General features: G+C 37.9%; 1 protein-coding gene across 3 annotated transcripts in view; it reads left to right on the top strand.

Annotated features, from left to right (window-relative positions):
* Positions 1-13,828, top strand: part of negr1 (neuronal growth regulator 1) — a 135,580-nt gene that overhangs the window by 44,045 nt on the left and 77,707 nt on the right. For all 3 annotated transcript variants that reach the window (XR_003296605.1, XM_026323567.1, XM_026323566.1), the window contains exon 2: positions 496-734. Coding sequence is in view for 2 of the 3 variants with exons in the window: in XM_026323567.1 (XP_026179352.1) it covers positions 496-734 (239 nt within the window). In the remaining variant the exon portion in view is untranslated. The remainder of the gene's footprint in view (positions 1-495; positions 735-13,828) is intronic.

Below are 13,828 nucleotides of genomic sequence, written 5' to 3'. Positions count from 1 at the left end.
TGTTAGATTTTAACTTTCCGGTAGCCAAAAAAGGAGGTAGAAATGTATTTATTTGGCTCTTTAAATATATATTTCCATGCCTAGTATGCAATATCTTTTGTCAGTGTCAAATAATGTCAGTGAAAATAATGAGAAAGAATTGTACTTTTGCCAGATGATTTTTTTCCCCAGCATTTTTTTGGCAACAGAGCAGCCCTCCTAATCCACAAGAGTTACTTATGGCTCCAGCTATTTCAGTCTTGATTCAATTTGAGTCAATTAAAACAGCTGTAACAGGTTGAATCATACCCTGCAGATGCTGAGATTTTTAAAGCTCTTTTTGTGGAAGTTTACTTGTTTGTATCTGTAACTAAAATGCGATACTTCCTTTCTTCCTAAAAGAACATAATTTGTTGATCTTTGTAGTGGATGAAATAGTTTTATAGACAGTAAACACAGTGACTGAATGTTTACAATATTCATTTGATCTAACTGAAGTCTCCCCTGTCATTGTAGGTGCTACCTGTTGGATGGGATCTCTAAAGGAGCCTGGCTGAACCGCTCAAGCATCATTTTTGCAGGGAACGACAAGTGGTCTGTAGACCCGCGTGTGTCCATCGTGTCCAGCGTCGGCGACAAACATGAATACAGCCTTCAGATACAGAAAGTGGATGTAACTGACGACGGCCAATACACATGTTCCATTCAGAGTGAGCGCAACCCACGGCCAAAGCTCCTCAACCTTATTGTTAAAGGTGCGTATACAGTAGTTAGTCCCTGTTGTTTTGTACATACACTTGTCTGTGTGTGTGTGAGTCTGTCTGTTGTTTTCTTTTTGTGTGCATATGTGAACTAGTAATAAATTGTTATTTTGAGGATTTACCACTAGTAGCTTGTGATTGTTTGATTGGTGGGTATAATATTTTGAGGGATAATGCATCCTTGCCCATTCATCTAACACCTCCTTTGCTACTGATTATTTAGCGAGCAGAATGTCCATAGCAAATCTGATCAAATCTGATTTTTCTTGTGTTGTCCATGTACTTTGGGGTCATGGACAACACATGTATCTGACACTGGTCATGTTGTGAAAATTGTCATTCTCTTATATTGCAAGTAAGAGCAAGCACCTGAGCTACTTTGCTTTGTGTAAAATAATAAACTGAAATCTTTTAAGCTAAGACTTTCTTCTATGGAGACTAACTGACAATGTAGGGCACATTTTGTGCCTGTAGGCTATGCAACACAAAGTAGAAGCTTGTGGGTTTAAATGACTGGAGGCAGACTGTGTAGCTTTAATCAAATCTCCCTGGGTTTGGTCTCAGCAGGTAACAAAATAAGATGTAATTCTCAGAACTCTTAGCAGTATCCTGTCTTGTTGACAGCAACTTTAACCACTGCATTGGTTAACAGGTGTTAACGCTTTGAATCTCAATGAAACTACCATTGAACCCTTGATAGCCTGCAAATTGTGCTCCATCTTGAGTATATAATGAGGTCAGTAGGTGTATTTGCGTTTTATGGGACGTTAAGTAGCCCATTGTGGCCACAGAGAGCTAATTGATGACAGTATCCTAATTGTTACTTGTTGGAGCAATAGGGTGGCAGCTGAGGTTTTATGCTGTTCCCTCTGACTGTTGGTTAGCAGCTAAAAAGGAAATCTGCCCCACTGAAAATCCATCTTCTATTTCTTTAATAGGCTTATGCAAATATTTACTGAATGTATGGTCCACTTGACTCTGAATATGTTTAGGTAGGAATATTAATGAGGATGTTATCAGACATGCTGTCACTCTTGTTGTAGCCCTAAGCAGGAATCAGATGGTTTTGAGGTCCATACCAAATTTTTATTCTGTTTTCAAGCCAAGGTTGCATGGAACATAATGCTGGACTATGCATAATTCCACACACACAGCACAGTATTAATAGAAGAGGTAAGGGTCAGGCACACTCACAAATACAGACTTGTAGAAGTGTGAGCTGTGATATGTGAAATGTGTAAGTGGAAGCAGCTCTCCAGCTGGCGTTGCTGTTATGACATATGGAGGCAGTTTGGAAAAAATATTATAGGGTGTGATTATACCTGCAGTTTGTTTTGTTTGGCTAAACCATATCTTAAAGTATTTGTTTTGTCGTTACCCACATGGAGCTGGTACAAAAACACTAGCGTTTGTACAAAACAGGCATCAATTCAGAAACAGCCTGCACATCGTTGTAGTCAACTGTCATTCTGAGGTTGAGGTTTCACTGGAGATGAACAAAATAGTGAAAACAAATCATAATTTTCCTTTTTAGGTGTTTGTGCGTTTTAAGAAAACATCAAGAAATCCTAGAAAGCACAGATCCTAGAAAGCAGTGTGCCCTCAGGTTTTTATGTTATTGTAGATTTTCTAAGCTGTACAATATGATATGTCAACATCTGTCTTCATACACTAATGCTTATTTAACTGTACGGGTAAAGGGTTGTGCTGTGTGTGAGCATGTCCTAAAGTGTCATTTGAATTTCTGTGGTTGTTTAATATACTGTGAGTCATTCCCTTTGAAAATGGCCCACTAGTTAATAAACTTTTCCCATTATCAGAGATTCAAAAATTAAAAACCTCTGTAATTCATACGTATTGAGTATGAATACCTGCTTAAATATTATTTCTTGATGTTGATATACAGAAGTATAAAGCAATACTCTATCAGCACTTGTTAGTGTAGTGACAATTTCATGGAAGATGAACAATCAGACTCAAGTGTCTTGTGTGTTTTATTGTTGAGAGAGCCAGTGGTTCACACACCATTAAAAGTGTGCAGAGACAGCAAATACAGCATATCATATATGGTGAAGGTACAAGAACCATCTACAGCCTAAGGTTTCCTGGAACAGGTTGACATCTGGTCGACCTTTAACTGTTTTACCTTCACAGTCACAGAACTTATAAACTTATAAAGGAGGAAGCTCGGCTCCTGGGTGCAGACATACTTGTCTTACAGTTTTGCAAGATAAGCAATAATATGTTTAAATGATAAACAATTCCTTCATAGCTCATGACAGCATAACATTTCTTTACAGTTAGTGTTTGTCTTGTAGCTGTAGTTTATCTTCGTGTTTCCTTCTGGTGAGCAGTTACATCACTCTTTTAAGACTCTTTTAGACTTTAGAAAAAATTTTAGAATATTGGCCAGATGTGACAGACCTACAAGGAATAATTCATTTTCTATCAAGCTCTGTTTTGAGGCATCCCATAAACAAACTAACTTTAGGTTTTATGGCATTTAACAAACATTAGTAGAACATCTCAGGGTACAACAAAAATAGTTATAATTAATAGCTAATCGAACAATGTTGGCAATATAAAGCCCATCCATGTCCATGTATGTTTGTTTTAATTCATTCAGTGTAGTAGTTGGGTTTTATTTAATGAAATAACCTTTGTTTCAACAATAGTTTACAGGTGTAGTATGTCTTTAAATATCATGTCATACACTTCAGTCACACTCTTGGCCAGCAGTAATGATCACTACAGGACCATCATGTTTTTGTAGATGTTGGCTTTCTGAAGATCATTCTGTAATGGGAATATTACCAGGGGTGTTTTGGGTCGCAGCAACTCCTCACCACTGGCCCTATGGCTACAGTCAGACTGAAGCTAATGTGCCAGCTGTCAGCTGTATAATACGTTTTTGCAATGCTCAGAATTCCTGATGGATGTAACCTAGTGGCTAGGGTTTGGCAAGAGTTTGACCTACAAATACCAGTTGTTGTTCTGCAGTTCACAAATCTAACGTGTTGGTAATTTTAGTCAGTGATATCTACCAGTCGCACTCTGCATTTAATTTAGAAGTAATGCTTTGCTTTGTAACATCTGATCAACTGCAGGCCTGCTTGTGTCTTGCTCATGCCTGGGAAAGATGATCTCCAAACACCCAACTCCTCCTCCCCTTTGACTTTTGGTAACAGGCCACTTTTAAAGTTTACTGAATGTGTGGAGGCATTAGCTAGATCTTCAATTTTGGCCTTACAGTAGCATGACATTCTAAACCATTTGTTTTCATTATAGGGAAGGAAAGTAAAATTGTTTTCGATGACTCTGTCAAGAAAAATTAGGAAGACAACTGTACCAGTGTTCCCTAGATGTCAGTGGTCCTGACCAACAGTGTACTTACAACTTCAAACTAGGAGTCTTGAAACCGGATGAGCAGTTGGACAGTGTTAGAAGAAAACAGACATATCTCAGTCTGACAGAAAGGCCAGTATCTCTTTGCTTGACGTGATGATTGGACAATATAACATTATGAATAAAAGTAAATCATATTGCTCCATAAATATGCACTGTTCTTGTTACGTTTACTGTTATCGGCTATTAGGAAAACTTGATGGTGTTATGATTGTGTTATCTAAATCTGCTACTGTTGAGAAAAATGGGTCACCAGGCGTTGAAATAGAGCTGTTTATCCAAGTGTGAGCTGAAGACAGGAAGTACGGTAAAATAAAAATGACTCACTCCAGCTGATAAATGTCTATGGGTGCGTCTCTGACAAGGCACTCAAGGTAGTTAAAAATTTGGTCCATTATATTGCCAGCCACTCTGTCATTTCTTTATTTATACCCGCCTACAACATATGTGTGCTGCTATGGCCCCTCCATAAGTTTGCACCATATTGTACTTTTGTTTATTCGCTTTGTCAAAACTCTGCGTGTTGTGAATCATTACCTGTCACTGTGCTGTACTTGTGTACACATGCTTAAGCCCACTCATGGAGAACAGAGGGATTTCTTTACAGATGAGATGTAGCAGGGGAGCAGCTCTGTCATGTTGCAGAGGCTTCTGGGAGCATGTTGTTTTTTCATCTGCTGAAAGCGAAAGAGAAGACTTGCAAAGAAAAAAGCAGACACTTTAATCTGGGCTTTTCAGTCCTAGCATACAACATTTATTAATGCTTTAACACGAATGTTACAGTTGAAGTAAAAGGATTTCATGGCATTGGATTTTTTGGCACTTTTGCTTTGCTAGACAGAACTCCATGAGAAGTAACAGAAAATAGGCGCACGATGGGATTATTGTAGGCTATATGTGTGAAAATATGCAATGGTCTCAACCCATTTCAGGTGCATGGTAGGGTCCTTGACTGGCTGATCCACCAAACAATTATTCTGAGCTTCATATTTATGTCACCGTGCTGGGCGTCTTTCTTGTATTTGGTTGTGTCACTACAGTTTTGGCAAATATTTTAATATTTATATCAGTGTACAGGCCATTAATTGATGATGAGGATGAAAATATACTTTATAAATATGTAAAACTATACGTTTATAGAATACGTGTTTCACTTTTTTATCCCCTTTCCATGTGTTGTCAACCCAATGGCAGCAACAACTTACCAACTAAATGTCAATGATAAATAGCCATTCACTTTTCATTATGGAGCCACTCATTGACATTGTTTCCCCTTATATGAACATTAAACACTTTTACAGCAGCAGGAATCTCTACTTATTGTCACACTTCTTAACGCATGAATCACATCCTCTTGCATTAAACGCAGGGGCTTAGACATGGCTGTGACTACTCCTTCATCTTTCAAAATCATTTAATCTCTGTGTGACATTTATCCCCCTCAGAGACCTCATGTCACCTCAACAAATTAGATGTTTGCATCTGTACAGTACCTCTCCCCCATCCCTTCAGTGCCATTAAACACAGCCTGTGAGAAGTGAGAAAACTGGAATTTTAAATACACTATTGTAGAGGTCGACCGATATGGGTTTTCTCTGTCCGATGCCGATATTTAGAAATCAGGGCAGCCGATGGCCGATATATGATACCGATTCTTTTGGCCGATTTTAATTTTCCCACTTCATGTCTTTCCTGTGTGTGTCTAACGCACCGACACATTTATTGAAGAAAGTTATCCTGCGTGTTTTAGCAAGAATATTCATCTGAATTGCACGCATTTCTACTTTCAGATTTGTTGCACACATGATAAGCATGGTCAGCGTCAATTTTAATACGCAATGTAAACAGGGCATGGCTACAGTGTGTGCGTTGCTCCGTCTCTCACGCAGAGGGAGAGAAACTCTCAGGTACAGAAACAGAATGAATAACATATGAGTTTATCCATACAACGCATGCTACTATAATAATTTAGCCGCTGGGCTTTTTAGCATGTTTTGGTACCCATGCCTATGGCCTAAACTACAGCTTGCTAACAATACTGACCCAAAAAGTTACTCGCAATTGCTCTCCAAAAGTAGCTTCATATTTAACCAATGAAATGTATATGGGTAAATTAAAAACGAAAGATAAGTACTTTCTTACCACTTTTGGACACTTTTCAGCAGACGGGAACATCAGCTCACTGAACACCGGTGGTAACAGCCTGCTTGTCTCAAGAGGGGTCCTCATGTGTTCCACAACAACGCTTAGCTGGTCGCAGATGTGCCTGCCTATAAATCGGCCTAACGTGCAGCTTAATGGGCCGATGCCGATTAATTAAAATGTGTAAAAAAAACGGCCGATTAATCGGCCAGTTGCACAGTCACTTGAAGTAAAAGGCTTTCACATAATATACAGTTTGTCTATTTCATTCTTACGCAAATGAAAGAAATGTGAAGCTCCATATGCTGATGGCAAAAAATAACTTGAAATATGTCAGTAAGATACAGCAGTATATTTAGAGAATCCTGTGTTACAATTATAATGTTATAATGTTCTGAACACTGATGCTAAGATATTTAGCAGTGGCTATTGCAAAAATGATGCTGCCGCATGTCGCAAATATTTCTTGGGAATTAAAATGTTTTAACACACTAAACTTCAGGTCTACAAGTGGATCGCTCACATAATCTCAGCCAAAAGCAACGCTCTTCAGCACTGTTATGGTCTGCTGTATTACTAAAAGGGTCCAGTGTTTTCCTTCAGGTACATTTGGCACAGGTAACACCTAAGCAGTTAAACCCTTTAAATACTTGACTTAACAAGATCAAATTAAATGGGTTATACCTTACAGCTATGAACTGATTATTGAGTAAAACTGAAATATCAGTGACATTGCTGATAATCTGTACTATGACCATTAACTGCTCCTTCTCTACATTGTCCTGGCTGTTATTTCTGCACTCTCCAGCTGCATATCCTCATCTCTGCCATACATACACTGACCTATTTACAGTCTACCCTGACCATAATCTGATTTAGGTTACAGAAGAATGAGAGATTGGTATCAGGCCCAGCCTGCCCTTCTATACATCACATGACTATCTTCCTCCTCAGCTGCTTTTCTTTTCTTCCCTTTCTGTTAATTAAGATTGTAGTTCTGATAATGTATTAAATATGCACAGCACCTCTCATCTAAGAATATTTTGTCACAGCGACAGAGGCACACTTCCTTTTAGCAGTAACTGCTCGCATGGGCATTGATAATATGTTTTAACATTTCATCATTCAGAACCTAAAACTGTAGGTTTTGACTTCATTCGGAAGAATCCTGGTGACATTTTGTAGTCTGGATCATTTTTTGTATCTTCACACTGCCTGCCACTGCATTTTCCACCAAATTAACACAGGATCGTGCACTATGGTACCACATGAGTGTGGTGTTTCATAGGGTTAATGTTTTTAAAAATGTGAGCCATAATTCTGTACATGCTGAAAATGTTGTGGTCATTAATATGAATCTGAGCAAGTTCACACTGAAAACTTTTCACCCACAGCCATGGAGAGAGTAAGTATGGGAAGAGTGTTTCTGAGCAAGTGAAATGGAGGGTTAAACCTCTAGGTCATCACTCTTCTCTTTGATGTCAGGACAGAGATAGAGTATAATTACAGACTAGGGCAGAAATAGATCCAGAAAACCACAGTTTATTCCTAATATATAATGATTTTGTCATTAATTACCAAGTGCATTTAAAATTTGATTTTTTTTTTTATGACTCGAGTCCAAAAATACAGTCCTGTCAACTACAGTTTATGACAACTCTTTGAATAAATCCACTGAATTAACACCTAACATTAACATCTCTTCCTTATTTAATGACAAATTTGGATTGCTCTTCAGGATCAGCTATATTAATACTATAATCTTTAAGCATAATTGCAACCTAGCTATACCTTGCTTTTTGCTCAATTAAAAATAGACTGCATTGTGTGAACCTATTGGTTAAACAATTTCCCATTAAAACTTGATGTTAAGTGACTTGAAAAGTTTAATGTTAAGTTCCCCATGTTTCATTGAGACTGAAGCAAAGCCAAAGGTGAAACTTAATGCTACTATTAGATTGGAAATTAACTATAATAGCCTATAAGAGTGGTAAAAAATGAACAGCTGAAAAGCTGGTCAGTCTTGAGCTGGTCAGCTGGTCAGTAAATTAAGGACCCACTCTCAGGTATGCAGAATTTATTGTTTTTTAAAAATGATATGGTTACTGTTCATCCCTTCAACTTGAAAGCTACCTAATACTTCTTTCTATCCTTATGTCACATATATACAGTTCATGCACTTTTAAGTTTGAAATGTTCAGAATGGTCCCTTTTCCCGGTGCTATTTTACTATATATACTCAGTTGGCAGTTTATCAAGCAACCAAATTACAACCAATGCAGTAAATGCAGCAGTGCTGTAATAAATTCTACATTTATGATAAACTGTCAACTGAGTCTGTATATTAGATTATTGGAAAATTATTGCCTATGCATTAACACATTAAGAACATTTTAATGTTACAGCTTGTGATACTAATTTGAAGTACTTCATATGGTTGGTTAGGTTATTCTGTAGCCCTATATCATTTTGTATGAGCTGAATGTATTTAATTGTAAAATCTTAGTCTGCAAAGTAAATAATAACTAGAGTTGTCAGATAAATCAAACATCAAGTAGCATTATTTTACTACCTAAATAAAGTACTTGTTTTAAAATTATTTTTTGGGCAGTTTTTGCTGTTTTGATAGGACAGTGGAGAGAGGAAATTAGGGGAGAGAGTGAGGGAAGACCTGCAGGTAACGGACAGCTCGGGAGTCGAGCCGGCATCCCCTGCGTATATGGACGGGCGCGCTACTGCTACACCACCAGTGCCCCCCCCCCTAAATAAAGTACTTTCATTGAGTAAATGTTCTAAGTGATTTTCCACCATGACAATGTGTTGTCTCATAAATAATGTAAAGCAATTCTGACAACATAACAGTTCTTTGGTGCTCTTTGAGTCAGATTAACAAAAAGAAATTAATATCAGTTGAATGCAGAAAGCTGATATTCCTTTATCCTGTCAACCCCGCATGTACTGTGACATTGCTCCACTTATATTTGCTGAAACATATGACTCAACCAGCATTATAGCCATGATTAAAGCAATGTTTGTGTAAATTTTCTTTAAACCTTGTTTAATTTGCGCATTTTCAGCCTGAATATGAATATAATTGAAGAGTGATAATGATGTTGACATTATGAAGATTTCTATCGATTAGCATTAAATTTAAAAAAAAATCAGAAATTGTTGTGCAATATATGTAAAATATAAGTAAAAAGAAAAAAAAAACAGGTAAATGTCCTGTACTGTAATTCAGTAGTTCCTCAAGACTGTATGCGTGATATTGCGCCATGAGAAGAGGATAGTGAATCAGCGTTAATGTCTCCAGCTGTAATAACTATGTATCAAAAGTCTCAGTAGTATAATAATGCATTAAAACAACATGGCCTTACATTGATATTGCAGGAAATGTGCAGAGAGAATATGAATGTGTCTAAAGGAACAGATTTGCCATTATGGCCCCTGACATTTAGTTAGCCACTAATCATTGTCATTTGCGTGCGCTTGTGTGTGTGTGTGTGAGGGTGTGTGTGTGTGTGTGTGAGAGTTTGTGAATCCCTATCTTAGCCTCTGTAAATTTCTGTACTCTACCATGTGTTTGCACAATCATGCATCATTATATCTCTCTGTGTATGTGTGTAGGTGACTGTGTGTTTGTGCAGCCACCCTAATGTTACTCCTCATCATAGAAATAGCCAATATTAGCTATGGTTAATTAAAAAGAAAAAGGACAAAGGTCAGCCACGTAGCTCTCACAACTCTCTTGAGGGAGAGGGAATAGATGCAGCGTGAGAGGATAGTAACTTGGGCATTATTATTTTTATTTGAATGGTCTTTACAGGTAGAGGAGCTTGACGTAAAGATGGAATTCACATTGTCACCCTCCACATTTATTCTGCCACAATTGCTTTAACCAGCACAGCTCAAAATGGCTTTTGACATGTTTCTACCATGGGAAGCTTGATTGATCTCTACAATTCTGGACCTATTTTAGTCACAGTGAATAACAGAGCGATGTTTTGTAGTCTTTGTACTTTGAAATCCATGTTTACAATTGTACTTCAAAATGAACTTCACATTAGTAGCAGAATAACATCTACATTTTCTTGGACAACGTCCCACTTCAATTATCCCTCCTTTTCCAACTTCTCTACATGTCTGTACCTGTTGATCACATTAGATTAACAAGCAAGACAAATTCATCTTTGTTGTCTCTCATTTTGACAATAATAAGTGTTTGGTGTAACACATCAAACTGTCATGGTGCACGAGAGGCATTCTAACAATAATAATCATCATAATTATTATTGCTTTTTCTAAACATTTTTAAATTAATAACATAATAGAAAACTAAATAAAACCTCTCATCCTACCTTAATTTAAGGCCTAAAAAATTACATATCCATACTCAAGCACTTTGGCATATTGTTGTTTCCACCTACAAAGCTCTGGTTGGGCTGGTCATTTTTAAACTAGGAAAATAGCCATCAGTGTGCACAAAACCAGATCTAGTTCAGTTGCTGAAATCACAAAAGTAATAAGATGTGAAAACAATGAAAAAATCAAAACTCTGTAATTCCAGCCTTCTTTCTGATTCTAGCTGTGAATATTTACTTTGTAGGGTAATGCAATAATAAAGTATCTTTCCAAAACTTTGATGGAACTGTTCCACTATTTTCTCATGTGTTTTGTCCAAATCATTGATCAATTAGACAAAGAAGTGATTGGTAGATTCATTGATAACGAAACTAATAAATTGATCATGTTTGATCAAAGCCCAGAATATTTTTTTTTCCATATGCAGCATATTTCAGTGTCATAGAGGAGGCAAGTGAACATAAACACAGACTTTCATTAGCCCTTCTACTTTTGTAAATGTCAGTGTGGTATGGAGAGAAAATTTAATAAACACTATTTACTTTCTAAAATTATTTTTGTTGAATTCTAGACATGCAGGAGACTCTGAGCCCATGAAAGATGAGACAGACTGAGTGTGAGAACAATCTAAATTGAGAATTTTCACCAATCAGTGGTGTTAGCCCATGACTTTTGTGGTGTTAAACAGTTGGTTCTCAGTGATGTAAATCACAACAGGGACATGGGTTCCCTCACCTTTGTGTGGATCCAAGGACAGTCGGTGCCCTAGGCAGTGTTTATTATACAATACAACCTTCATCAACAGTTGGATAGCAATGAAACTGATTTTCTGGGATGGGGTTGACACACTGGCAGACATCTCAGTGATACATTGGCCTTAATTAGGCAGATAAATATCACAGGCTGCACTCCTTGGCCCTATAGCACTGCTACATACATCACACTGAATGCAGACTGACCACCAGCAGTGGGGTGCCGCCCGCCTGTCTCATCCCTGAAATTCATCTGCTGCCCAAAGTGCAATTAAAGAGCAGAGAGAGATTTCCTCCTTCAGTCTGCTTCCTTTACTTGTAGCTCTATCTGCCTTATTTGCTTACAGCACTATCTTGAACCAAAACGAGGCCCAGTGGGATGAAATAATTGTCTACAGTGCTGCCTCACTGTTGCTTTTCCAAATCCTACCTCGTCCAAAAGAAAGAAACCTTACAGAGGTCATACCTTACACCATATTCCCAAAGATCATTTGTTTCCACTGTGAAATGATTAACATCCATCCATCCATCCATCCATCCGCCCATCCATCCATTATCTATACCAGCTTACTCCTAACCTGGAGCCTATCCCAGGTCTCTTTTGGCTGAAAGGCAGGGGTACACCCTGGTCAGGTTACCAGTCGGTCACAGGGTGAAATGATTAACAAAACAGTTCAAATGGTAACCATTTGAACTTAAGATATTAGATTACTACTGATGAACTAGGCTATCCATATGGCTAGCGAATTAGGTTAGCTGGCCAGGATAACTAAAAAGCTATACAGGCGTATGTAGGAGATACAGAAGATCTTTTATCCCCATTGCCATCAGGTGTAACCTGACTAATGGCAGATGACAAACCAACATTAACTGGGCTCTTACTGACTATTCTTACTACATAACTACTATAACTTTTGCTGCAAGACTACCTGAATTTCCCTTTCCATTGGCCATGAATATAATTTATCTTATGTCAAATAATTTGATGTTGCAATTAAAAGTGGCACTGAAAAAGCAAAAATCCTCATTTCGCGGTTGACCTTGGTTAAATCTAGTCTGAGCCACCTTGAGAGGCAAACAGGGTCGGAATATCAGGTGTTGCAGCCTCATTTCTGCAGGACATCAACGACAGGCCAGCTGATTTGAAAAACCTTCGTCTCGCTATCATGGGTTCAGTATCTCCCAGGGAGATAGCAAACCAGCAGACCCTGACATGAGGAAAATACTGAAAAGAGAAAAAATTGCAAAGCAGAAAGTCAATACAACTGAATGTAGCCTGTTTTTAGAATGTCTTTGGAGACTGATCTTGTAGGATTTGTTTAAATTCTTCAGATTAACCTGGTTAGCTGACATCGTCTTGCCGGTAGCCTGCTCTTAAAACAGAATGAAGAGGGGACCCTTGACTGTTTATGATAACCATTGTTAAGATGGACTTAGTTAAGCACAAAATTATAAAATAGTAACATTAATTTTATACTGACATTGCCATGATGACTAATTCCTGTTCCACCCACTCTGCCAGTGTTGGGAAACTTCCAGTTTGTGATTGTACCCCCTAGTCTCATTTTCAACATGGATGCGAATGCCCTCAAATGCCATCTTGTTTTGTAAGAGAATACACTGGTCATCATTATTTATAGACTCACTGGACAGCGTAGCAAATTAGAGAAGGGACACAGCTGTATTAAAATCATAGGCACTGATGTTCTTTATGAAAATTATTATTATTATTTGAACAATCAGCGCTCAAGAGTAAAGCAGTAAACAAATAGAACTGACATCTGTATTCTGCAAAGAACAAGCTCAGGGTTTTAATAATGAGCACTTTTATTGAATATTCATGACTTTGGCCTTTCCAAGGCCCTCAGTGGGTATGAATTGCTCTGTATTACCTACGTGTTGTTTAGTCCAAATCTTCTGCTAGAAGCCCGCGGGGCAGATCGTGAAGAAAAGCAGTCAATACTGGGCACCATCAGAGAATGAATGTGGCAGTTGAAACACGCCAACATCCATTCTGTGTGCACACACCTTCATTGTTTGTGGGTGTGTACAGAGGCACATACCGCACACACATCCACTTACACACACAAATACACGCATTGAAAATAATCACAAATCCTCTTCAGCACTTGAACCTTGAATTGTTTGGCAGCCAGTGCTATTTATCATGGACTTATATGACTCACCAATGAGAGAAATAAATCAGGACAGTGAGAAATGGTTAAACAGAGGGAAAAAAGAAAAACTTCAATCCATAGATGTTCAGACCTTCATTCCACATAACTTCTTTGTTCCCAAAAAAAATCACTGTGGATTCTCAAAAATGATGCTTCTTTTCTACCAGAAGATCCAGTCAGACACATATTAATATTTCAAGGTAATAGCTTAATTTCATTACAAATGGATGAACAAAGACAGGGCATTGCA

The sequence above is a fragment of the Mastacembelus armatus genome, chromosome 4 (genome assembly GCF_900324485.2).
Source record: "Mastacembelus armatus chromosome 4, fMasArm1.2, whole genome shotgun sequence".
NCBI lineage: Eukaryota > Metazoa > Chordata > Actinopteri > Synbranchiformes > Mastacembelidae > Mastacembelus > Mastacembelus armatus.
Note: the sequence above shows the minus strand (reverse complement) of the source record. Positions and strands in the feature narration are given on the sequence as shown.